The 25,327-nt window shown below is 47.7% G+C and overlaps 12 protein-coding genes across 12 annotated transcripts; 6 read left to right on the plus strand and 6 right to left on the minus strand.

Annotated features, from left to right (window-relative positions):
* Positions 1–521: 521 nt before the first annotated feature.
* On the minus strand, positions 522–1,125 carry ASPWEDRAFT_166813 (YbhB/YbcL family Raf kinase inhibitor-like protein; the record flags this gene model as incomplete). The annotated part of the gene is made up of 2 exons (XM_040830057.1): positions 522–937; positions 1,005–1,125. 2 exons carry the CDS (start codon positions 1,123–1,125, stop codon positions 522–524), a joined length of 537 nt encoding a protein of 178 aa, XP_040694427.1.
* A 1,240-nt stretch (positions 1,126–2,365) lies between these two features.
* On the plus strand, positions 2,366–3,000 carry ASPWEDRAFT_166814 (thiamine-binding protein; the record flags this gene model as incomplete). The annotated part of the gene is made up of 4 exons (XM_040830058.1): positions 2,366–2,434; positions 2,533–2,638; positions 2,766–2,868; positions 2,937–3,000. The coding sequence occupies 4 exons, from the start codon at positions 2,366–2,368 to the stop codon at positions 2,998–3,000; spliced, it is 342 nt and encodes a 113-aa protein (XP_040694428.1).
* A 366-nt stretch (positions 3,001–3,366) lies between these two features.
* Positions 3,367–4,601, minus strand: ASPWEDRAFT_47522 (uncharacterized protein; the record flags this gene model as incomplete). Its single annotated transcript, XM_040836977.1, has 3 exons — positions 3,367–4,127; positions 4,187–4,362; positions 4,417–4,601. The coding sequence occupies 3 exons, from the start codon at positions 4,599–4,601 to the stop codon at positions 3,367–3,369; spliced, it is 1,122 nt and encodes a 373-aa protein (XP_040694429.1).
* A 669-nt stretch (positions 4,602–5,270) lies between these two features.
* Positions 5,271–8,035, minus strand: ASPWEDRAFT_34217 (uncharacterized protein). The gene has a single exon (XM_040833949.1). It carries the CDS (start codon positions 7,886–7,888, stop codon positions 5,318–5,320), a length of 2,571 nt encoding a protein of 856 aa, XP_040694430.1. The 5' UTR covers positions 7,889–8,035; the 3' UTR covers positions 5,271–5,317.
* A 466-nt stretch (positions 8,036–8,501) lies between these two features.
* On the plus strand, positions 8,502–9,261 carry ASPWEDRAFT_34219 (cytochrome c oxidase subunit 7). Its single transcript, XM_040833950.1, has 4 exons — positions 8,502–8,588; positions 8,669–8,729; positions 8,787–8,818; positions 8,902–9,261. Exons 1-4 carry the CDS (start codon positions 8,514–8,516, stop codon positions 8,920–8,922), a joined length of 189 nt encoding a protein of 62 aa, XP_040694431.1. The 5' UTR covers positions 8,502–8,513; the 3' UTR covers positions 8,923–9,261.
* Positions 9,262–9,851: 590 nt separating this feature from the next.
* ASPWEDRAFT_100763 (putative C6 transcription factor) lies at positions 9,852–12,205 on the plus strand (the record flags this gene model as incomplete). The annotated part of the gene is made up of 6 exons (XM_040827328.1): positions 9,852–9,910; positions 9,966–10,134; positions 10,197–10,252; positions 10,312–10,727; positions 10,792–11,684; positions 11,753–12,205. 6 exons carry the CDS (start codon positions 9,852–9,854, stop codon positions 12,203–12,205), a joined length of 2,046 nt encoding a protein of 681 aa, XP_040694432.1.
* A 311-nt stretch (positions 12,206–12,516) lies between these two features.
* ASPWEDRAFT_22907 (uncharacterized protein) lies at positions 12,517–14,099 on the minus strand (the record flags this gene model as incomplete). Its single annotated transcript, XM_040832410.1, has 4 exons — positions 12,517–12,929; positions 13,000–13,477; positions 13,544–13,881; positions 13,931–14,099. 4 exons carry the CDS (start codon positions 14,097–14,099, stop codon positions 12,517–12,519), a joined length of 1,398 nt encoding a protein of 465 aa, XP_040694433.1.
* A 708-nt stretch (positions 14,100–14,807) lies between these two features.
* ASPWEDRAFT_47526 (indoleamine 2,3-dioxygenase) lies at positions 14,808–16,223 on the plus strand (the record flags this gene model as incomplete). The annotated part of the gene is made up of 3 exons (XM_040836979.1): positions 14,808–15,101; positions 15,154–15,774; positions 15,846–16,223. The coding sequence occupies 3 exons, from the start codon at positions 14,808–14,810 to the stop codon at positions 16,221–16,223; spliced, it is 1,293 nt and encodes a 430-aa protein (XP_040694434.1).
* A 2,312-nt stretch (positions 16,224–18,535) lies between these two features.
* On the minus strand, positions 18,536–19,413 carry yaf9 (YEATS domain-containing protein YAF9; the record flags this gene model as incomplete). Its single annotated transcript, XM_040827369.1, has 3 exons — positions 18,536–19,239; positions 19,298–19,322; positions 19,381–19,413. 3 exons carry the CDS (start codon positions 19,411–19,413, stop codon positions 18,536–18,538), a joined length of 762 nt encoding a protein of 253 aa, XP_040694435.1.
* A 320-nt stretch (positions 19,414–19,733) lies between these two features.
* horA (ubiquinone biosynthesis protein COQ11) lies at positions 19,734–20,786 on the plus strand (the record flags this gene model as incomplete). The annotated part of the gene is made up of 4 exons (XM_040832411.1): positions 19,734–19,779; positions 19,856–19,910; positions 19,958–20,298; positions 20,365–20,786. 4 exons carry the CDS (start codon positions 19,734–19,736, stop codon positions 20,784–20,786), a joined length of 864 nt encoding a protein of 287 aa, XP_040694436.1.
* Positions 20,787–20,965: 179 nt separating this feature from the next.
* ASPWEDRAFT_166823 (pre-mRNA-splicing factor SYF2) lies at positions 20,966–22,055 on the minus strand (the record flags this gene model as incomplete). Its single annotated transcript, XM_040830059.1, has 3 exons — positions 20,966–21,013; positions 21,065–21,700; positions 21,822–22,055. 3 exons carry the CDS (start codon positions 22,053–22,055, stop codon positions 20,966–20,968), a joined length of 918 nt encoding a protein of 305 aa, XP_040694437.1.
* Positions 22,056–22,367: 312 nt separating this feature from the next.
* ASPWEDRAFT_166824 (uncharacterized protein) lies at positions 22,368–24,311 on the plus strand (the record flags this gene model as incomplete). Its single annotated transcript, XM_040830060.1, has 1 exon — positions 22,368–24,311. One exon carries the CDS (start codon positions 22,368–22,370, stop codon positions 24,309–24,311), a length of 1,944 nt encoding a protein of 647 aa, XP_040694438.1.
* Positions 24,312–25,327: the final 1,016 nt, after the last annotated feature.

A 25,327-nucleotide genomic window follows, 5' to 3' on the forward strand; every position in this document is an offset into this window, starting at 1 on the left:
TTGATTTATGAGCTACAGGACGGGAGGTTGTACGACATTGAAAAAAAGATAGGCGATAATAGTCCAGATTAGTTATCGCCCTAGCGATGGATTATTGAGTCTATTCGCGATGGGAGCATCGACTGGTGATGGTGAATTGGAGGCGTAGGCAGCATGAGTCACATGACTAAATAAACATGACATCACGGGGATGGAAAGGGCGATCAAATCATCAAGCGGACTCTTGGGTGCATTCGAGCGTCTTATGATCGCAGAAGATCTTTAGATCGAGTTTCAATTTAGATAAGGCTATACGAAAATAACAAGATCTAGCACGATACGGTCACATGATGCAGATCCACCGTATTAAATGATTTAAGGGATAGCTTCAAGTCATCCCTGCGAATGATTTCACAGCATCATTTTTGGGAGATGCGCAACACTCCGATTGGGTATACATGTCAGGCTAATCCTACATGTCAGGCTAATCCTATTACGAGTTATAGGTTGCAAAGCAGTCGTTCAAGCCAAAGATATGAGCATCAATTGCTCACAAAGTAGTTGGCCGCCAATACCGGGCCCAACTTGATCTCCTTCTCCCACGCACCGAGATCATAGCGCATGCGGTTCCAGTTCCCCAGGTTTTGTCCATTTGAAGGAGCATACTTCTTGCCATCGAACCCCGGAGGCTGTTCATAAAGGAAGAAGGCGTACCGATGCGGAGAGCTGCCCGGCGGAGGGGCCGGCCCGATGTAATTGGCGACGAACGGGGCAGTGGCTCTAAAAGTGAATGTATCCTGGTTGCTGGAAACTGGCTGCAGACCGGGCTGAATCCAGTGCAGGATCGGACCGAGCACACCCCAGGAGGGGAACGGGGCGTCAATATCAAGACTGACGACCATATATGTGCCGTTAAGCGAAGGTGCCGTGAAAGACAGCTCGGGAGGTAATTGTGCCTCTAAGTCAGTTCAGTCAGTAGTCGGCTTGGCCCTTGACATGCAAGCCCAGGGACTACAATATCATACCGGCTTTGGGGATATACTGTCCAGGCTGGACGGTGTGCTTTCCAACCTTCAAACCTAAGATCTGCGAGCCACCATTCTCGATGAGAGACAAGGCTTTTTTGACACTGTGATTCGCAGGCATGTCGAGACAGTTTTGATATTGGGGATGAGAGAAAGATAAGAGGGCCATGTTAAGTCACCTAGGGAAGGCATCAGTGTTTAAATGACAAGTGCACCGGACATGCCCAGAAAGCTTGTTTTGCGATAAAGCGTGAGGTGAAGCCCTGTCTCTGTGTAGGACTATGCATGATGCCTGCTGCTGGCAGTCTTCGGACGGAGATTAGCCGGCCCCGGGACTAAAGTCCGACAAATGGCATTCTATTGTGACTTGGAGAGACAGTTGGTGCCCTTGATATCTTGATACCTAGTCCAATGGATAGTCGGCACAGAACCCGTTCAGAGACGGCTGGCACGGGTTGGCATATGCTGTGTTATGCCGGGATAATAATGGCGCACGTTCTTGTGGAATAGATGACAGCCAGAAATCAGCAACACACGTAAATGGCAAGCAGAATCCTTTGTTGTTAGTTCAATGGCCTATATTCCAGTAATAGATTTAATTGGCTCAGCCAGTTATTGAATCCTCGTAGGCAGTCCATTAAAAGACCCCAACGGCCCACAAGCCCATAGTAATCTTGTCCGACAAGAGTTGGGATTGCCACCACAGTAGCCTTAACCCTGCTATAGGATATTGCTAGACCAACTGCTCAGATATCAACTAGAGAGGGAAGAACAAATCTCCAGACGCCGCAAGAAAGCCATCGCCCCAGCCTTGTATCAAATTATCATCTTGATCCATTGCATCCGCGCAATGCAGAACCTCGTCCATTTGTTGAACATTGTGCAGTGCATGCCTCTGAACGGCAGAGTAGCAATTCCAAGGCTCTTCAATCAGGGCTGTGAGCAAGACGGGTTGGCGAGAGCTCATGGAACAGACCCATGAGGGCTGCGGGGTTCACGAGTCGCTCGAACAGGTGGGAAAGGAGAGGGACGCTTCGAGTCATTATTAGAGTTGCCGACCATGGGCCCTATATATTAGCATAATATTCCTGGTAGATTCAAAAAATCAGATTATTCTTTCTGAAAGGAAAGAATATGAAATATTTGTAGAGAGTGAGTGTAGAGCAGCGAGAAATGGAAACGGCCTGGGCGATGTCCGGCTGGTGAAATGACGCCGCGTGCCCCGCGTTGGTTGGCGACTTTTTCGGATCCCCGCCCTGCGATTTGTTTCTATATTCGAATAACACATCTGGATATCGTCGTAAATCAACAGAAGTCAAAGGATACTATCTTTCCAGAACTGATCTCTTGAAAGCAAGAAAATGGCCTCTGAAGATACCTCCTCCATCCCCACCCCGGCTCACTGCACTGCGGATTTTTGCTTGATTCCGGTATGTTTCTTGCTCTACATCGCCAGCAGTGTTATGAGATAGCATATAATCTATAGCATCACATTATGCATGCATCATCAAAACTAACTTGGTAACAGATTGGAACAGGCTCTGCCTCTGTATCAGCTCAAGTCGCCGAAGTGCAACGCCTCATTGCGAAATCCGGCGTCAAGTACACCATGCACTCGGCCGGGACGACCCTCGGTACGCATCAGATGTTCCTTTTTGATGTTCTGTCGTGTGGTACAATGCAATGCTATGCTATGTGCTTGACTACTCGTGCATTGATTATGATTCTCTACTGTTTGATTCAACGACTGATTTGCGATAGAGGGATCCTGGGATCGAGTCCACCAGGTAATCGGACAAGCGCATACTATCCTCCACCAACAGGGAATTGTTAGAATTCAGACTGATATTCGGACTGGATCGAGGTTCGTATGACCTTTTGTTTCTATCGTGTGTCGTTATCATGGACTGACTGATACCTCTCTCCCAATAGAACGGACAAGTTGCAAACATGTGAGGATAAGGTGAACAAGGTACGAGAGCTGTTGAAGGAATAAATACTGTGATAGATAAAGTATGACCAGGAATGAAGTAATGGTGTTTATGTATCCAATCCTCGATGGAGGGTTTTGTCATTCTAAAATACTGATGAACGCTCAACAATCATCATGGACTCTTTTTTATGCAGAGCAGAGCCAGGCTCGAATCAATTCCCAAAGAAAAACGAACGCCGATACTATGCGCTGTGCAACATGTCATATCTGTACATGGCAATGAAACTGCCATCACTGATAAGCTTCAGACAATACCCTTCACACCCTAAAGTGTACAACCTCCGAAAACAATTAATGAACGAGCTTATAAGGCAAAAAATGAGTGCACCAAGAAAGGAAAGAAGTAAAAGGAGACAGAAGATATACTGCTTATAGTGGAATACCACCACCGAGCAGCTCACCCCAATCTCCTCCAGCCCAGATCCATTCGCCCATGCTGGGTTTTGATCCTGAATTGGCCTTGTTGACGAGCTGGACGAGCCCCTTGAAAACATTCGAGTAGGTAGAGCCGGAGCTTGTCTGGGAGGTTGCCAGATCAGACCGTCCTGTCGCATTGCTGACACCGTTCAGGTTGTCAACAGTCTCAATGGCGGGACCCTTGTTGAAGAAATCCACGAGGATAAAGGTGGGCTGACGGCTCCATTTCTGCTTACAGTCGGACGCGGTGTCGCCCAGGTTTCCAGTTCCTCCAGAAGGAGCGTTGGTCGTAGAGACATAGCTAGAGTTGGGGTACTCGATGTCCAGGATGGTCTTCTGGTAGAGGAAGTGGTTCATAAGGGGGAGACGGTTCGAAGAGAGTGCGGAGGACAGATCGCCCTTGACGTTGGCAGGACGATCGGGTTCACAGGAGAAGTTGGACGCGGAGCTCACATCGTATGGGTTCTCCCATACGTAGGTAAATTCGTCCATCAGGTACGGGGCCACCGTGTTCTTGGAAGCATCCAACGATGCCACAAACGTCACCAACCGTGTACCATTGTTGATCATATCCTGCAATGTCGGCCATGAGGACGGCGCGGCGGTTTGCGAGGTAGGTGTATAGGCGTAATCGACCAGTTCGGCAGTTTTGAATTCTGAGTGTAGATCAGAGGCAGAGGCATCATCCGAGTTGACCAGCAAGATAGTCACCACTAAGAAAGACACTGTCAGTTAAACCCCATATAACGAATCGAATCACCAGCAAACGTACCATCATTCTTGTTGGAATCCAACCAGCTCTTGATCGTTGACAACCACGTGCTCACCTTTCCTGCATCCATCAAGGAACAGCTAGAGTGACACAGGTGCCATTCGGAATCCTTCTTGTGAACCTGAGCCGTCACCATACGGACACCAGCATCGAGCTGGTCCTTGACACCAAAGTATCTATGATCAGGTCAGCCTCAGTGCCCCCATTGCTCTCTATTCCATCCTACTCACTGGTTTGCTGCGACACTGCCATCGGACGAGTCTTGCACGAACGCGCTGTCATGGGCACCCAGATGGGTGATTTCGCCGTAGGATTTGGAGCAAAGATCAGGCGAGTTGTTGCATGCTGTCGAGCGAGCTGTCAAGGAGTTTGCAGCTGCGAGGGGGAGCAGAGCCAAAATGCCGAAACCTCGCATCCTGGCAGTCGAATATGCAATGGTGTTTTTCTAGCGGGTTGGTTGGGAGGGGAGTTTTGTTCTCTTTTTTCGATGATGATAGAATTGTTTAGATCCGGTGGAGCCTTGAGAGCGAGCAGAGCCGATAGATATGAAGGGGAGCTGGTATTGATCGGCAATGTCAGATGGGAGGCGGAAAGGAGGCCCGTTTCAAGGAGTCAGAAAATGGTCGGGGATAGAAGAGGAGAATAATTTACAGAATATCGAGAATAATTATCGTTCGAAGGATCCCAAGGAAGAATATTAACTGGCCATGAGGACAAGACTATGAACCGTGTCTGCTTGAGGATCTACACTGCGACAGCACTAATAGTTGAGCAGACGACAGTAGTGGGCCGTATTCCAGCCGTCTGGCATGGCTGTTGGTCCATCTTGTCTTGGATGTTTTGGACTTGCACTGCAAAGGAATCGCCTGATGACGCCTGGCCGCGTTTTCTGAGGCTATTCTTAGAACACATTCAGACGGTCAGAATCTGTATCTTGGTGCCACTGGGGCTCAGCCAACCATGGTTGACGCGTGTTTTGTTGGCGTTGCCCCGGGATGCGCCCGCACGGTCGCATTTGGCAACCATCTTGCATGTACCTACAAGTAGCAGCCTGTAGGGAGGACACACATACAGAGATCTAGTGAACTCATTGATAATTATATATGGTATCGTTATAATACATTCTATGCTCTATAATACACGCCGCCTGTTACGGTATTTCACTCTGCGAATGTTGGCTAATTCCGACAACATGCGCTGGTATCGCTGTACAGAAGATGCCGACCATCGAGGATTCACCAGTCCATATTGGTCGGTATCTTCTTCGCCCTGGAACAATGATGGTTCTCCCCAGACACGGACTATATCGTTAATGACCCGTCTCACATCGTAGGGATTCTCGCGTCGCAGCATGCGGTTCTGAATTCGGCTGGAAAGTCGAGGCCGTGAAAAGAGAGTGGCCAAGCGGAGTCGGCAACTCCAACGAATCCTTTCCTCCGACAGGTGAAGCCCATTCTTCTCCATCTCACGGAGAAGGACCAGCCCTCTCACCCAAATAACTAGGTTCTCCCCTGCTACCTCAGGATGATTGTACACCTTATCAAGTTTAGGTGAGACTCGCATCTTGAATCCCCATGCAACAATGGCACCCTGCATCCACGGGGGAAAAATGCTGTCAAGGACGCGACTGCCACGAGGTCGAGATAGTGCGTTCTTTTCAGCCCGAGACCTATCCTTGGATGAGGAAACAGTCCAGGGAACACGAGCCTGGTTTGCCGAGGACGAATAGTGTCGGACAAGCCACAGGCAGCACTCTCGAAGCTCATCCCAATGGTTGGTCATTCCCAGTCGCTTTAGCAATTCGACCCATATCTCAGAGGGCACAATTATACCCATGGGGACAACACGTTGTAGAACCCGAAAAACAAATGTCACTTCTGCGATGGGATTGAGCCCGGGTCCTGTAACTGGACCTATACCTCTTCTGCGCGGGGTGAGGGCATGCTCGACCATGAAATCCACGCTGTCCTTGGTCAAAGTCTTGCCTTGCAGGGCCATTTGATCCACTACTTTGGTTGCAAAAATCCATTCACCAGCTGCAATATGTTTCCGAAAATGGATGTTGAACAACTGAGGCCCTTCTTCAGAAAGCTCTGCGAGAATAGCCAAAGTCATGTTGTACTGGCGCCAGTCACGAGTTAAGTAATGTGATACCAAGAGTGATTCTTGCATGGATGCATCTTCGAGCACCTCTGGGTGCTGATCACTGCGAAGTAAATCGGACAGAAGAATTTCTCGGTTCTCTGTGGCAAGCTTGCGGATAAGTCGTGCAAACACAGTATTTCCCGACGCGATGCCAGCTTTCTGGAGCATTTGGAGTTTGTCCAGTATATCCTGGGCTCCATCGGCTCTAGCAGCCATCTCACGCAGTGACTGCGGTCCAATTGCTGGCACTCCAAACATCTTTAGCCCCGCTAAAATCATTTCGAAATTGAATGCATTAGTGGCGAATAGTCGAGCCCCAAATTCATCCTTGAAAGGCTTTTCCTCCGGCCAAGATTCCGCATTCACGCTTGGCTGTGTCTTTGTTGTCATTGTATCCAAGTCGCTGGGGTTGGTCTGAATCCCGAATCGATGTTTGGAATACTTTCTTAGCTCCTTGAAATAATACCATGGTTCATATTCCTTGACGTATTCGAACAATGGCTGCATATCCTCATAGGTATGTGGGTGGTCATTTCGTTCAACAAGAAACAAATGCATCGACAGTGCGTCATCAGCGTTGCCATGTTGTAGTAGAGTCGAGATAACAGATCCATATATTTGGTGGCCTTCAACGGTTTGACATATATGCTGGAAAGCTCGCACACCCGGGGACATATCTGGTCTCCTCTTTTCCTTGGCCAGTACGGCGCTATTGACAATGCGATGGAACGGAAGGGAGGCAGCCGGTTCCAAGATGCGCAATATATCATTTGCATGGGCCAAATGAGGATGTTGGAGCTTCTTGTGCCACTCAACTGCCTGCTGAACCATACCACGTTCTAGATACCCTCCCACCACACTCTCATAAAACTTGTCCCAGCGTTTACCTGTTTGTTTCCATATATCGAGTGCATGGGCCGCTAGTTCTTCCATAAAAACCTCCCGTTTCAGTCCTACACTCACAAAGCTTCTCCAAAAGAGATCTGCCCCTTCGCCGTGGACAGGAAACTGCACTGAATCCACGCGGACAGACAAACCCTCCCATATATCCAATGTCCCTTTATCCCCGTAATGTCGTTGTCGATAGCGAAGAAGCTCTTCCCAAAGAGCGAAATCATATTGATGAAGTGGATGATCCACTAAGCGAGTTCCAAAGTCATTTGTATGTCCAACATCCGACTCAAACTCTAGTTTCTCTGGCTGCAACCCCAGGCCATCTGCCAAATTTCCAGCAACGGCAGTTGTTCGGGTTCGTGAAGATTTCCGGGTACGCGTCTTATTGTCCGTTGCGTTGTTTGGCGAAGAATCTATGTCATGGACACGGAAGCTGAAGGACCGGTCGGCCGGTGCCTGGGGTTGACATGCAGGCTTCCTGCGAGCGGGTAATTCTGGTTCGATTTCCTTGATAACTGCGTTTTGATGTATTTTCCGCGAGCTGCACCGTAGGCATTCGTATCTAGACTCCAGATGCTCGATTCCAACGGGCGTGGATATCAGAGAGTCGAGAACCGAGACAGCGGATGGCCTCTTCAATAATCGAAGAAGAGCCGGTCGCATGAGTCTTGAGAAGAGGGGAACACGGAAGAGGCGAGTTGAAAGCTGACCATCCTTCTCATCCGGTCTTTGACAGGAATAAACAATATCCCATTGGGTTCGTGTAGCAAATCAAAAGCAAAAAGAATGGCCGTCTGTCCATCTCTCTTCACATTTCGTCGCCGCGGACACTTTTTTGGGATGACGGCGACGGGATATACGCTAACCCTATCAGGACTAGACTATGTATAAATCACGTGAATGTTATTAAGCACTCGCTGTGAAAGGCGGAAGAACGAGGAAGGTCACATGACGTTGAAGTTGCAGCTCCCATCCGGATCCACACTTCACGACATCGACTTGAGCGTTGCCAGCATCTCTTCCTCCCATTGCCTCTCTTGCCTCTCCAGCAGCCTCTCTTTTCGCATCCTCCCACCGTCAAAATGTTCCGCACCGCCCCCCGCCTCGCTGGGTATGTCTTTCCTATGCAATTCTCGCCAATTCCCCCTCGCACAGTTCCGGTTTCAGGCCGATCATCCTTCGAGTTGCCGGTGCAATTTTTGCCAGTCAATTGATGACGCTTCGCGCCTATGAACATTGATAATATATTGAATCTGTGACTGACTGTGTCTCCCGGATTTATAGATTCATGTTCCGCGAGAACCGTGTCCCTTACTACCAGCGTCTGTTCCAGAACCACGACGGAAAGCGTCAATGGTGGAAGGTCAGTTGGCCCCTATAAGTCGACCCGATTATCGACTCGATATTGGAAGGACCTAACATTGAGATTGTTATGCTTTGAAGACTGAGCGCAGTGGCTACCTCTTGTACCCCTACCTCCTCTCGGTTTACGGCTTGGGTGCCGGTGAGTCTTCTTCTACTGGATACTTCTGCGATAACGGAAGAGCTAACTCTATAATAGCTACCACCTACGCCATGGGCCGTATGGTCTTCGTCAGTACCCCCTCCTGACCATTGATTCCCCCACCCCCATGTCTCGGTCTGCGCATGCAATAATATACTAATACCTCAAACAGGGCTACAAGACCTGGTTCTAAACGAACTAGATCATTTCTCGCCCGATCTATTCTTGTTGCATCATACGACACAGCGTCTATAGGATTCCGTTGGCGGTGTATTTCTATTCCAATGATGGGTTAGACGGAGAGGAACACAAGATGTTTGGACGCTGTATATAAGATAAGCCAGGGCGCCAATGAGAGAATCCTTGCCTTGTTCAAATTTCCGCGCATTAAACCTTACAAGTGCCTATTTTATACAACCTGCTGTATTCCGAAGTTCGCGCGGTATACGTTGCTACAGCCCACTATCTTGCCTCCATGCAATGGGGTTCATGACGGATTGATAGGGCCTCCTAGCAGGGAAATGTCTACTGCAAACCCTTCTATTATTTTAGCCCTTCTATCATTTTGAATATTAGAATATGCGATTATCTCCTTTGGTACGTGGGTATTGAAATGTGGCATGCACTCGCTTTCACGGGTAGATGCGGCGTGTACTGCTCTAGGTAGGTCTTTATCTTCACCACGTAGAGAAAGATGATTTGCAAAGATTGCATCCCGGCCTTAGATCATAATTATAAAGAAACGAATTCAAGTTAATTCCCAGAATTCATGGTTAAGCCTGCTCTATCAAAAAATTCCCCTCATGGCTTAGTCAGCCGACTACTTCTGGTTTCCTTTATCGACAATAAACTTGGGACGTAAACCAGTGACATCAACACCTATATGGTTCACTAGCCATCATCCAGGGTTTATCAGCTCCTGTGCCATTTATTAACCGTTTCCGCAGTCTGGGTAGTGTCTGGGTGACTATCCAGGTGAAAAGCACTCGAGGACGGCGGCCACACATAGGTGCGTTGGTACGAAAATAGCAAAGATCTCTCTTATCGTACTAATATAACTCAGGATGGCTATATCAACTGTATAGCCTACTTAATACTGTCTTTCTTATAGACTATAAATTGATGGATCGAACATCTGAGCGGCCGGCCAAACGGGTGCGGCAAGCATGTGAGCCATGCAGGTCAGCCTCATTCCGTACTGCTTTGTCTGCGTACAGTTTGCTCACCTTTTTGAAGGCGCAAAAAGGCAAAATGTCCGGGGGAGCAACCAATCTGCTCTCTCTGTGAACGTTTACGGCAAAGATGCGCGTACGCTGAAGAACGACGCAGGTCGGCGGCGAGTCCTGCTCTGGGAGAACCAATTCATGGGACGACTACCCCAGAGATTCGAATATCTCAGACCCTAGTAGGCCTAGCTGCCATTCTATACTGCAATTAGTACTGGTATCAAGCTAACCTTCGATACAGGAGGATCGTATGGGAAGTCTTGAGGCTAAAATGGGACAAGTCCTCGATGCCTTGGGGTAATTGAACCTTCAGCGATATGTGATGGCATTGCAAAGATGGCTGATTTATAACTCAGACGAAATATCTCACAACCTGAGCAACGGCAACTGAGCCCTCTTCAACCAGCTGCTATAAATTCCTCTCACGTACCATTCGCATTGAACTCACCCACTCCACTTCCACCGTGGGAGAAAGTACAATCCATCGCTGAGTTATATTTGATCTATTGTGACTCTCAACCTCTTCCACTATTTCACCGAGACAGCTTTCTCGGCACTCTTGGTAGTCGTGACCCTGAAATCATCTATGCTATTCTTGCTTTAAGCATTCGATTCTCGGATTATTCCTACAGAGATACAGCAGACCTCGTTAATACTGTCAATGGGTACGCCGAAGTTGCTAGAGGGTTAGTCACGAGGAGAATCTCAGAAGGGCCTGTTGAGCTTTCGACTCTCCAATGCCTTTGTCTTTTGAGCCTGGTAGATTTCACGAGTAAGAGAAAGGATCCATAAATTGAAGGAGTACCATATCGCTAACTTGAACCCTCATTATGAAGATGGAAATACGCATCGCTCAAGTATCCATAGCAGCCTGGCAATGAACCTGGCACAGTGTGCTCGTCTCGGCTCAGAATCCCATAATGCGTTGTCCTCAATCATCCGTGAGGAACGCAAGAGGTGTTTCTGGAGTATCTGCCTCCTGAAACGTCTCCATGGTGGTGAATTCACCAACCTTGACTTCCCAGATGGGGGTTTCCCGCCGTATCCAGAAAGCCCCGAAAGGCCCCCACAGCCGTTTTCGCCAGACGGCTCAATTGACGGAACTAGATCCAGTGACATGCAGGATCAAGGTATCGTCGCTTATGTGATTATACTTAGCGAAGTCTTCGCAAAAACGGCAAGATATGTACGACGTCACGGAAAGCCAAGCAACATACCGCCATGGTCTTCACAATCCGAATACTCCAAAATAATAACTTCACAAATGGACATGGAGACGCGCATGCCTTACACTCATCGATTCAAGCCTGCGAACCTGGGCAACAAGACACCTGAAGAGCTTCAAGCTAATAGGGGATATTGGGGCCCATGGTTTCTCAATCAATTCTTATACCATACGATCTTATGTCTTTTAAACCATCCACTCCTTCTCTCGTTAAGTTTGCGGAACTTTCGAAGTACAATTCCCGAAATCTTTCTACAACATACTTCTGATCTGATTTCGTCACATACAACTTGGATCGTCTACTTCATCGATTACTTCGAAGAGAAATCCTTCATGGTATCAGATCCCATTCTGGGATATAGTGCAGCGGTCGTTGCCACTATAGAACTACAACTTAGCTTTACAGAAGACCTCACGATTCGACAGCAAAAGCAAGACCGCTTCTCCAAATGCGTTCGGTTTGTTCAAAAACTTGGACAGAAATGGCCTCACATGGCACGACTGGTATGATACAAATATCTAAGCCATACGCGTTCAGGGGAATATTGCTAACAGACAAAACTACTCCACAGGCCGACAGGCTACAAAGCTTAGAAGGTGCTGTTTCAGCATCCTACCAGCCTGACCCAGGGGCTCAGAACAAAAGCCTACTTATTGATCTGTCGCGTTTCTGGGAAATTCTAGAATACTCTTCCAACAGTGACGCCGATTCTGCTCGTCGACTCTTCGGCGATACGCTTTACTCGGGCCCACACGCATTCGCTGCCGAAGTTTCACAGACATCCCCCTTGCCAGAGCCAACTCGGCTTAACTTGCAACAGAGACAGCCGCAATCCCAGTTTCACGGATATAACCTTGATACACCCATTCCTGCCGAGCCAGATTGCTCTATTGATCCAGGAGCGTCTCCGAGACCTTTGGATATGCTGAACGATGAATTCTCAATACTCGCGGAGAATTTCTTCTCCCAGGGACAAGAATTTCTTCGGGGCGGAGATATTCGAGAAGGCGTCGGGAATTTTTAAATCGGGGCTTGATATGGATCCGGTGAGTTTTAGGTTACGCTGATTCTTTATCACATATGAGGCCCTTTCCGACGACAAAGCTAATATCTAAACAGTTTCCATAACCGTTATAACATGATGAGCCTCATTTTTGTTTGGGTCGTTATGAAGTTTCCTCTGAGAACTGAGTGTTTGAACCGAAAGTCTACTATCCCAGCGATCGTTTTTTTACAATACCATCATCATCTCCGAACTTCAGGCAAATTCAAATATTCATCTGCATCATTATACTATATTATGATAAAATCCAATTTCTTGGTCACACAAGACCCTCAGTTGAGGGCCGCTTTGAGCTGCTCCACAAATGTCCATACCTCTGTGAACGTGTTATACAATGGAGCGGGAGCAACGCGAACAACGCCTGGTTCACGCTTGTCGCATACTATGCCAAACTCTTGCAATCTCTGGGATACTTGTTGTAACAATCCAGGCTTGAGTAGCAGACTCAACTGGGCTCCTCTAGCCTCAGGATTCGATGGTGTGATAATGTCAAACTGACGTGTTTCGTCAGTGGTATCCTTCAACAACAGATGTTCAAGATATGCTGTCAGCTTGACTGATTTCTTGCGGATATCAGTCATGGATGTTTCATCAAAAACAGATAAAGCAGCACAGAGTGATGTAAGGTCAATTGCCGAAGGATTGGACAGTTGGAAACCCCCTGCTCCAGGGATAGGCTTGAACTCTGTTCACTATGTCAGCACGTATTGAATGAGTGAAAATTCCCTAAATCTGGGCTTTCGAGGAAGACTTACTGTTATCCATCTTGAACCTCACCGATCTGTCCCCGCCATACCATCCCGTCAAGCGATGTCGGAATTTTGGGACATCCTCCCCTTCGCTATAATCAACTTGGCCATGTCTTTCGTGTACGAAAAGGCCCCCCATTCCGCCAGGTCCAGAGTTTCCATACTTGTATGTGCACCAGGCAGCGAAGTCAACATTCCACTCATGTAGCTTCAGCTCAACATTTGCATATGCATGGGCCAAATCCCATCCGACTGTGAGGTTACGAGACTGAGCGTACTCGGTGATTTTCTTGATATCAAAAAGCTGGCCGGTATAATACTGAATACCTGGGAGTAGGATGAGGGCTGCTTCAGCAGCGTGTTCGTCGATATACCGCAGGATTTTCTCTGTTGAAATTTCAGACTCTCCTTCATCTGGACCAATGAGCACCATAGACTGCTTCGGATCCAGTTCATGCCAGGCAATATGGGATTCGATGGCATACTGTTTCAGTATTAGCTTCCACGTCATTTCACAGGTCCTAGGTTGGTTTAGCTGCGTGGAACATACGTGGTCACTAGGGAATGCTTTCCAGTCCATCAAAATCTTGTGTTTTGTTGCGGTTGGCTTATAGAAGCTTGCAAGCAGGAGATGAAGGTTCATAGTCAGCGTTCCCATTGCTGCAACCTCCTCTGAAGCTGCTCCGACGATCTTCGACATGGATTCGGCCGCTTGCTCTGCCAGTAACTGCCACTGCTTGAGCGGGGAGTCCTCGATATCGGTGAAATGGCCGCCAACACCTATCGATGACCATGTGTCCAGGTGTGCTTCAAGATATTTTGCAGTAGCTTTGGGCTGGATGCCGAGAGAGTTGCCGCAGAAGTAGATACATGGCTCTGGTGAAAGCCCTATAACCAAGTTAGGGCCATACAAGCAAGAAACAGCAAAAACACCAACCAGGCTTCGCCAGTTTTTTTGAAACAATATTGGCCTTGGAGGGGATAATGAATTTCTCACGAAATCCCCGCAGCGGATCTGTAGCGTCAAGAGAAGCGGCATATTCCCTCGTATCCGCCTCTGCTGGGAATGACTCGAGTCCGTTAGAGATGGCACATGGGTCCCTCATGGTGATTTTGTTGGAAAACGAAAAGCTATGAATAAAAGGAAAACAAAGTCCGCCTGGAACTCAGATGAAGTACGGTTTTTCACTGATATTTATAGACAGTTCGTTTGTTGGCGTTGCACAACGGATGCTTCCTCCGTTCATCTGATCTTGGAAGGCGCCATTCGGATGGGCTTCCGCTTCCGCTTCCGCCTCACGATCCTGGTGGTACAACAGATTGCAGCACGACCAGGACCACAGGATACTTCATCCTGCTTGGTGAGCCTGCGAGATGAAGATCTCTGGTATATCGAAAGTCTATTCACATCTATTTCCGGAACTGGATTCCACGGTCCAGGAAGCCGTCCCAAGCTGCATGATGCTATCGTTAATACATCGCTGCACTTACACAGTCGCCAATCTGTCCCGGAAATTAAAACAATACAGATACTATCGACTATAGACCCAGTGGGGAATGGAAGCTTTTTTTGGGTTCCTGGGCTGCAATATTTCAGGCGGAAGCGGGTTGAGACCGGCTCCTTCCGGTGAATGGGCTTTCATTCTCATGATCAACAACTGACCGCACATAAATAACACCGATTTCTTTTGCTTTCATGTTTCTCCTTCTTCATCATCATCATTATGGCTATGTATCTGTTATCGTCAGTCTCTCTCGAGAAATTGTCTGTTTATGTACAAGACCTAGTACGTCCGCTTTATTCGGTCTTCGCCATGCGGCAAACTCTAGATACCGATCTCGAACAATACCGGGTTTCCTCTGAGAATGGGTTCCTTCCCGATGCTCTTCCTCTGCGGAAGATGCCAGACCCTTACTACTCGCCATGGGAAGACGCAGTCCATGATTTGCCAGAACGCATCCAATCGGGGAGTATAAGGCAGACAGTCGACAATCTCCCTATTCTCTCAACTTCGAAGCTACAAGGAGAGCCAGAATGGAGAAGAGCCTATGTTATCCTGGCATATCTCACTCACGCCTATATCTGGGGAGGCGAAAAGCCGAAAGATGTATGTTCTCCTTTACACCACCGCTAGATCTCCATTGACTAATTTTGCAAAGATACTACCGCCATCCATTTCATGTCCGTTTCTCGAGATTTCGTCATATTTGGAACTTCCACCATGTGCTACGTACATTGCCCTTAGTCTTTGGAATTATAACATCCAGTCCCGCGACCCAGATATCACCGACCCAGACAGTCTGACGGTGAACACCTCCTTCACGGGAACCAAGGATGAGGAATGGTTTTTTATGGTCTCCGTTGCAATTGAAGCAAGAGGGGCAAAGCTGATTCCCCTCATGCTTCAAGCAATTCATGCTTCCAATATCAACAATGCTAAAGGTGTGATAACCGCTCTCAATCAACTTAGCGATGGTCTCCATGAACTTGGTCGGATTCTGGAGCGGATGTACGAAAAGTGCAAGCCATCAGCTTTCTTTCACCAAATTCGCCCTTTCCTCGCCGGGAGCAAAAATATGGCCACGGCTGGATTACCAAACGGGGTTTTCTACGACCAAGGAGAAGGGAAGGGTAAATGGCATCAATACAGTGGGGGCAGCAATGCGCAAAGCTCTTTGATTCAAACATTTGATATCTTTCTGGGGGTAGAGCACTCGGCCACAGGGGAGACCAAGCCCAACAGCAGTTCTCAGTCGCAAGGCAAAACTGGATACATACAGGTAATCATTTGTAATGGCTCTTTCTAGTGATCTTTCTAGTGAAATAAGTACTGACGATCTTTGATCTGCAGGATATGCGAAATTACATGCCAGGCCCCCATCGACGGTTCCTAGAAATGCTGACCCGGCTATCCAATGTTCGTTCGTATGCAATGAGCCACAAATCGGATTCATCCGTGAGAGATGCATACAATGGGGCAATCATGGCGTTGGGGCAGTTCCGAGACAAGCACATTCAGTTGGTATCACGATACATTATCATGGCCGCGAGAACTCAACCCTCGAACCACCTACCCGGGAAACTCAATCTGGCTACCGCTACATCTCAGATGAAGGGCCTGAGCGAGAAGAGTAAGAAAGGAGTCTGTGGTACGGGGGGGACGGACCTGATACCGTTCCTGAAGCAGACTCGAGATACGACCAAGGCTGCAGCCAGTTATGCAGACTGAAAGCACATGATATCGGCAATTACTTTGGATGAATTAGCGAATTTCTAATACCCTCTTCTCATGTTTAATGATGACTCTGGTTTCTTTGTTTAGTGATGCATTGACCTCGTTGCAAAAGTACGTAGATTAGCTTGGCTCGCCCAGCTGGCCCGTACGATGCAGCATGGCACTGTACATAGTTCAAACAACAATTACATACAAATTTGCACTAGCTGAATCTAAAGTGATTTCAAATTACAAACCATTGAATCAACTTCCTTGTCTGATACTGGACTTTGTGCACACGCGTCCGTACTTTTTACGCCCGATTGCGAGCGATTTAGACAAAAGCAACATGGTCCAGGAGGAATTACTTTACAAGGATATTGATCTTTACCACACCGCCAGTATGGTTCTTGGAATGAGGGGAAACAATGCCATATTTGCTTCTTTAGATATATTTGCTTCTTTAGATATATTTGCTTCTTCAGCTGAGTGAGACGAACTGGACTAGATCCCGGTCAGGAGTATGTCAAACGGAAGCGGAAGCGGATCTGGAGACGGAGAGAACGGATCTCAAGACGGGATATAATTACGACATCGGAAAAGACAGGAGAAGATAATAGATAAATAGATAAGGTATTGATCAGATGCGATATCGAGAGTAGCTAGTACATATGATCCGCTTATATTTTATATAATATAAGGAAAATACTAATCCTGACCTTGTATATCTACGTGATGAATATTTTGTCCAAAGCACGATGCTGTAGTCTGGACGTCAACTAGGCTGAGCTGTAAATCTTATTTCCATCTTGTGTGACGCAAGTGGCATTATCTATTGAATACATAGGCTTTCATGGCTGTAAGCCAGCATAATCCACGAACTGCTTTTGTTATATCTATCACAACTAAAGTACTACCAAGTTTTGCGATGGTGTGTTGTTCCGGTCGACTGGGATAGCGATAGCCAGGGATTATCCTAGTATATGTAGATTTTTGAGGGCCCTTGGTAGAGGTTACCTCGCATTGTTATCACAATTGATCCACCTGTAAGCATTCAGGTTCTCGATGATCGGTTCGTAGTTCGATCCATGGAAACTAGGACGGGCATGGTGGCAGTTGCGAGTAGAGACCAGCCTTTACAAGGTACACTTTCTCAAAGCTGAGGCTGCTGAGATGCATTTCGAATGCGCGACTGTGCCAATGAAACCAGTTTAATCAAGCATTCTTAATGAACGAACATGAATCGGACAGAATTTCTGAAATCCTTCTTTGAAGCCTGTCACGCCTGATATGCCCATGCCAGCGCGTTGTTTACGTCAAACGAAGCATCACCGACGTCAGGGTTTGAAGCATGGTGCCATCTGCAATGAAGCCGGCCTGATCCTGTATAATCTTTGCCCAATCCCGGAAGAATGCAAGTCTGACATGTTCAGACTGCGGTTGTAGAAAATTGACAAGTGCTGCACGATTCTCTCTTAGCAAGCTAATAACAGGGAATTTTAAAAAATTGGAAAGATGAAGCAAAGTGATATGTTATATGGAAGGTATATAAATATAACCGAAGATAGGTAATAAGCTGGAGGAAAAGAACTGTTCAAGTAAAATGGTCCATATAATTTTTTTTTTTTTTTAATCGAGCAAAAATCAATTGCATGTGTTTGGATAGTAGTCAGCCTGGTTCTACCCTTGACGGCTAAGGCAGCTGTATGCACTCAACAAAGAATGTCAAACTCCAGGGCCTTTCATTGCACGTGCAGCTCATACTGCAGTTGACCTGTTGACGTGTAACAGCAGCGATCATTAAATAGATGTGTAGCATCTGTAGAATGCCTTTCCACAAAGCAGTTATATCAAATGAATGTTTTTTATTAAAAAAATGTTTTCATTGTCGGTCCATAGGCAGCTGCCCTATCCTGATTAAACAACAGCAGCATACTAAAGCCCCAGTTGCAAGGTCGGTATGGCCGCACTTATTATTGTATGCGTGACTTGGTCAAAAAGCCTTTAGTTCCCTTCAGCCAGTATGAACCTCGTACAACAAGTTGGGGAGCGCAAGTAGGTGTCCACCAAACAAACGGTATGACGCGAGATGGCAAATTCGCGAACAATTTGCTAGACATTGTCCTTCCCCTAAAATCCAAATGTTTTCTTACGTATCGATGTAGGGTGTGGCTCAGGAAGACAAAATATTATTGTCTTCGCGGATGGAGGCGAGATTGTTGCCATACAGGCATGTGTTGGCCGCAGTGATATCGCCATTTTATGCAGTGGGAAAGGAATTGTAAAGCCTGTCCGTAGCAGTGTAAAGTACTGATCGAAGAGTGGATTTATCGCTTCTTCGTGGTGGTGGTGGGGACTCCTTCGCTTTCTCTTAGTTCGGCCAGTTTCTTTTCACGTTCCACGAGCCGTTCCTTCTCCTCCTTGATCATCTGCTCCACAGTCTTGTTGGCCTCTCCCAATCGATCTATCTCCTTGTTTTCTGTTGTTCTGCTGTACGGGTTGTCGGCTGTCTCGTTGAAAGGAATCTCGGCTGTCCTGGCATTGCGTTGTTGTAAGGCCTGCTTGGCGTTTTTTCCTCCTTTGCCCTTTTGTTGTTGACCAGTGGCAGATCCTCCAGTGAGAAGGTCATGGAACTGCTCCACAGGCTCGTTGAATACAATCTCCTCGTAATTCTGGCTAATCACTACCTCCCGGCGTTCCTTCCTCCCTTCCGCATCCGGGCCGTATGGGTGTAGTTTCAGACTATGCCATAATGTCTGGGGCTTCTCGGTCGATTCAGGGACGAAGTAAAGTTTAACTTGAATCTCAAATTCACCCCATCCGGTCTCTACCACTTCGAACGGCGGCTGCTCGACTGTACGCACATTCTGCGCGTATGTCTCGTGTAACTTGAATTGAACCTTCTTTAACCAGTAGGAGATGTCTTCGTCGTTGACTCCCTTGACGAATACGCGCCACTGGTGGGTGTGGTCGGCAGGAACGTGGGGTGGTTTCTTCGCGGGATCAAAGGGTTGTGCCTCGCTGCCAAAAACTGATACTGTTAGTATATTTCACGAGGAAATAGTGAAATGTGAGCATATATGGCATACCAAATGGCCTGAAAACTGAAACTCCCTGTATAGAAAGTGATTAGTTCGGTCTCCTTTCAGCAGCAACCTCGGCTTGCACTAACCCTGACGCGTTTTGTACCAGTCGCAGAGGGCATATTGCTAGATTAGACGTAGCAACACCCTGAGAGAGACTAAAATTGTATTTGTAGGTTGAAAATAATAAAGTCTCGGTGGATGGCGAAACCGATGCGATAAGATAGTTTCGATGGCATTTGCTGCGACAGAACTATGTCGGGCCTGGAATCGCCGATGGTTCACGTGATAATATCGCACCAATGACGACACTCCCCAGTAGGAGCTCATATGAGCTTGGTTTATTCTTCTTGACGAACCTAGGGCAGACCGACGCAGGAGCTATTAAGATAATTGGGCATTATAATTGGAATATACAGCGTTTGAGCAACATCTATTCAGGATGGCCTCTAAAAGGGTTGTGGTTGCAGGTGGAAATGGATTCTTAGGTTTGTGCCTATCCCGCGACCAAAAAAAAAAGCTATCTTATTCTACGCGATACTCACCACTTCTGGAACCTTACAGGATCAAGAATTTGCAAATCGGCAGTTGCTAGAGGGTGGAACGTAACATCTCTCAGGTACGATGCTATACAATTCTGTCAACGTTCCACGCTTAAAGTATCAGTCGATCCGGAGAGCCGCGATGGGATGCGGTCACCAGCTCGCGCGAGCGGCCAAGCTGGGCAAGCTCTGTAGAATGGGCTAAGGCGGATATGTTGAAACCGGAGACATACAAATCTTTCTTAAACGGCGCCAATGCTGTCGTCCACAGCATGGGAATCCTCTTGGAGGCCGACTACAAAGGGGTGGTACAAGGCAGAGAGCCTATTGTCAGTGGTCTCCAAAGGGCGTTTAGTTCCTCGAAGTTGGGAAGTCAAAATCCTCTTGGAAGACATGCAGGGGAACCGTTGGTGCCTAAAGAAAGAGATGGACAATTGACTTATGAGCTCATGAACAGAGATTCAGGTTTGTGCATGCCCTAATCTATGGATAATTATTTGAGACATAAAGCTAACTTGTGCCAAAACGCAGCCATCGCACTAGCACAGGAATCCTCTAACGAGCATGTTCCAACTTTTGTATACATTTCCGCTGCTTCCGGAGCCCCGATCCTTCCAAGCAGATATATCACAACCAAAAGAGAAGCCGAAACAACCATATCCTCCTCGCTCCCAGAACTGCGAAGTATCTTCATGCGCCCACCTTTCATGTACGATTCGAGCAGAAAGTTCACTTTGCCGATAGCATTAGGTGGTCTCGTTGGTTCCCAGTTCAACGAGCTTCTGGGCAACAGACTTGGATTCCTCGGGGCAATGGTGCATAAGCCTTTGCAGGTAGATATCGTGGGCGAAGCCACGGTTGAGGCAATGGAAGACGAGTCGACGCTTGGTGCTGTTGAAATAAAGCAAATAGAAGCGCTGGCCACCAAAGCATGGAGAAAGAGCATGCTCTAAATATGATTCGGAGTCGGAAGATATTTGGATCATGCCTTCGATAGCGAACAAGGTAGCGATTTCAGGACAGAGGATGATCAAGATGCAATCTCAAAGCATTTGCTAACCGCTAACCTGCCCCTGCTGGATAAATAATACATAGTCCGGCACTGTACAATAGGTGTTTTCGTTAATTCAAATCATATCATGGTACCGCGTTCAAAACTGTCACGAATTTCCGTAGTGTACTGGAAGAAGGTTAGCGATCTAGCTGGAAAATATCTGTGTAGGAGACAAACCTTGTTATAAAAGCGCCCCAATTTCTGGTTGAACTGCTTGTTCTTCTCGTTGATGTACGTGACATCACCGTCGTCGTCGCCGCGACGGTCCCTGCGTTTCTTGAGGCGGACCTCTTCGGCCTTCTTCAGGTCTCCCACGAGTCTGTCGACGGCAGCTCGATCGGGCTTGTTCTCAGTAAACCCAACACTGTCTGCTGTAGAGTAAAATGAACCGTTCTTATCGACAGCAATCATCTCACCATCGTTGGTTTCCACAATCTCAAGGTCACCGTTAGCAGCGGCTTTCTCGATGGCGGACATCTTCTCCCTCTCATATGCCTCCAGGTTGGGTTTCAGCTCCCGCAGCTGTCTCTTGTACACTTTTCGTGCATCTTGAGTGTAGTCCTTAAATGCGACATCATCCCGATGACGTTGTTTCTTGTCCATCCGCTTATCCCACTTCTCAGACTCATCCACTGTCCAGTCCCATGCACGCTTCCGCTCAAAATCCTCTCCAGCGGCCTCCGTATCAGCCTTCAATAGGTTGTGGGATGCAAACGCATGCTTGCGAGATACCGATGACAGCAGCGATGGATCGGTGGCTAGGCGTTGCGTCTCTGCGGCGGTCTCTTTCAAGTTGCGCTCGGCGCCGGATTTCTAGCTCGATGTCAGTTTATGAACCAAAGAGATACCGCATATAATGATCAAAATTTGGGAACAGCAAAAAAAAAAAAAAAAAAAAAAAAAGGACGATCGCAAGGCGCACGGGAACACTTACTGCGCGAGCTTTGAGAGCTTTGAATCGTTCCGCTCTTTGACGAGCTTTCGCCGCAGCGTCATCATCTTTTCCGTCTGCCAACGGCCCTTCTGAAGGGGTTTCCTGATCGGGTTCTTGAGATTGCGAGGCTGAATTCTCAGCGACATCACCGGTCTCTTCAACCTCAGCAGAAGGGCTCTTCGAGGCTTGGTTGTCTTCGGAAGGATTTGCCGCAGACTCTTGCTTGGGGGGCATGGTCGTATGCGTCAGGTAGATGTCTGGATGAAAGATATTGTCGTTAAATGTCGAGTTATATCGTTAAAAGGTCGTAGGTCACTGGATAAAGCCAACGGTGCTGGCAATGTGGCTAAAGAGAATGATGATTGATGATAGTTGAGGGAGTGAGACGTTCAGTACTTTGGTGACGGAGTTTTGGTTACACCCGCGCCTCTTTGGCCCCTTTACCGCCCGCTCTAGCAACGCAACTTAGTTGCAGCTACAAACCTCAAGGTCCAGTGTTGACACTGCAACGATTATCAGCTGGCTGTCCTTTGTTTGCAGTGATTAATGTCTAGGTGCTCTTATTCCCATCTTCGGCTGCTCCCGAAGCGACCACTTGTCCAGCGCGCTGCGTCGTCGCAGCCGCCGCTCCGCCATGTCTCTGTCAACCATCATGCCAAACGCAAGACTCCATTCCTTGAGCCCACGCCATCTCAACTACTCCGATTTGCATTGACGGGGACTACACAGCCAGTCCAGAATGGGACACGGAATCCCGAGTTGGACCAACAACTTCAGGACCTCTTCCTTGAGGAGTGGCCGTTCAATAGTGCGCCTCCGCCATCATGGGGGTCTTTCTTGCAGAAAGGAACAGGGTTGAACCCCAAGGTGTTGCTCAAAGGTCTTCGACATGATGTTCGAAGTCTCCGGCATCTACAGACTTTTCTTGAACGAAATGTGAATGTGGCAGGAAGTGGCGCGCTTTTGCAGACGGAGAGTTGCAAGCCTCTGGCACAGACCCTCGAACGATGCGAGCGTTTTGACTCGTATAGGGACATCCTGACAGCTATCAATGGAATAATTGCCAGGATCAAAAGACTACGTGATCCTGTGAACAGTGAACTCTATGTTCTGGGCATGCGTTATGCCTGTTCCTGCCTTTCGGTGCCGGCTCTCAAGTACCATCTTGAGGGCTACCATAAAGCTGGCTTTCGGAAGTTGGATACAGAAACGAGTGTCGTTTTGATCAAATCGCTTCTTTCGTCTTTGCATTCCATGCAGTCCGAAGACCCAGGTTTCAATACAAGCCCTATACTCGATTTAGTCATTGGAGGGGGCAGCGAGCAAGCCTCGCAGTACAATTTGCATGATATTCTGTGCTGGGCTGGACCTGAAGGTTCAATAGAATCCATCGATGAGTATGTCCCGTTACTCATGATGCAACGGAGCGATGCATCCTTGCACAGTGTGTGGAATCGATTATTGCTGGCAATATCTCCTGCTTCGTCTTCCCGTACATTCCAATCGGCATATGCTTGCATGATGGCCATGATAGACACTGCGAAACCTGAGACTGCCGTAAAATATCTAAGGCAGATATCTAAGCGCGCCGGTAATACTCTACCAGGCATATCGCAATTCGAAAAATTGGGTGTTTTGCTTTCTGATACAAAGATCTGCGAAGTTCTGCCCGACCTTGCTGGGGAGAAAGAGTACTTGAACGTCCTCGATAACCAGCTTGGATATCTTGAGAAAAGGCTCGGCATCAATTGGCAACCTGAAAAATCGCTTCATGCCAGTGTGTCTGATCCAGACTGTATTGCCACCGGGCAGTCACTTATCACGATCGATGGAGACAGCGCTGGTTTCGACAGCAGTAGTCGCTTGGTTTCAGAAATCCAGGTTCTAGGATGTTCAAGATCCTCCATGGATCTCGGTAGAATTGCGTACTTGCTAGATGAGCATGAAGGGAGTGAGATACCAGTCTCTTTGCCAACTTCGGGTCATACATCGTACGAATTTGTGTGGCTCCCACAGCGCTCACCAATCGAGTTTTCAAATTGCTTACTGCCGGGGAAGACCGATATGTCTGCGCCATGGTCTAACGCTACTTTGGGCCTGATCCAAGCCAAACTTGTCCGTGACGGAGTCGTGGCAAGCGATCGTTCGTTACACTTGATGCAGCTTGGCTACTTGGTTATGCGAACTGCGCCGCAGGATAAGGCTGTTTCCGAAAAGCAAGGTGCATGGCAAGAATCGGGACACATTGTTGCTTGGGATCGCACTGGTGGCCAATTCCTCGCCGTTTTTATTGGACAGGGCTATGGAGTGGTTGACCCCGGTTTACGATCTCAATCCCGGCAAATTCCATCTGGTCTCGGTGCCATTGCGAGAATCACCCTTTCTGGCGATATAGATACACCATCACCTGCAAATAGTGCACCTTCACTGGGAGCGAACAGCGCGGGCTATCATTTTGACGTGGACCCAAGCCCAGATTTAGTATTCTGAGCGATTTATTCGTCGTCTTAACTTACATTAATTTTGCTTATTGATGGTGCTATATCTCCTGTTCCTGAAACTGACTCGGCTTGCGCTCGGACAAAGCAAAAGCCAACTAGTATCCAGCGCTTTCCGGCGATCGTTCAAAGTCAAATTGACAAGGACAGTACATTCCCGGAATCCAGGGACACTTATGCCCGAACTAATCTCCGCGATCTCAATAGTCGACCTCGGGGTTTTGTGGAGGCTGGCTTCGGCTTGACCATCTACGTATCTTTCGGCCTTTCAGCCCTTCTAGACCTTTGCGGACATGTGCTATGATATCAGCGCATATTCTTTGCGTTTCTTTCGCTAAAACATTATTGGAAAGTACAGAGCAAAAGCCTCGGCGTTGACTGCCATGTGATATGAGACAGGGATGGGCCATCAAAGCCGCATTCAAGTGATGTATCATTATTCGACTGGTCTCTTTTACTGCTAGCATGGCTGGCTGAAAAAAGGCCGGTCGTTTCATCTCACTCTAGGTTGGAATCCCGGAATCTTCGTCCTGTTCTCCGGATGAGAATGCTAGTCACCCATCAAGGACTACCTGGGTCCGAAACACTCAGTGGGCTTTTTTGAAAATTAGCACATCATCGTTCCTGCATTTTTGGCTGGGACCCATGAACTGATAGAAGCCACTTCCGGGGTCTCCTAGCATTCGGGCCTCTTCATCCTCGGAGATGGATTTCTCCAACCAATTGTGAGTACGTGATCAATAATTTAAAATCATTGTTCATACATACTACCCTGCATGTAGACTTCGGCTTTTGGCCTTCATTTTCTGGTAGTCGGTGAAACCACGTAGAGGGACTGACAGTATCGAACTGGACTGCGTAGTCGAAAGGGGTTCCAGTGTGCTGTGGGATCAACTCCGCTGTCGTGACGAATTAGGGCGTGGGGACCACTGGATGGACGTCCAGAGATCCAGAGCCCCTCCCAACTAATTCTCTCTCTCCTTCTCTTTCTTTCTTCCCCCATTCACT

The sequence above is a fragment of the Aspergillus wentii genome, assembly GCF_001890725.1.
Source record: "Aspergillus wentii DTO 134E9 unplaced genomic scaffold ASPWEscaffold_1, whole genome shotgun sequence".
NCBI lineage: Eukaryota > Fungi > Ascomycota > Eurotiomycetes > Eurotiales > Aspergillaceae > Aspergillus > Aspergillus wentii.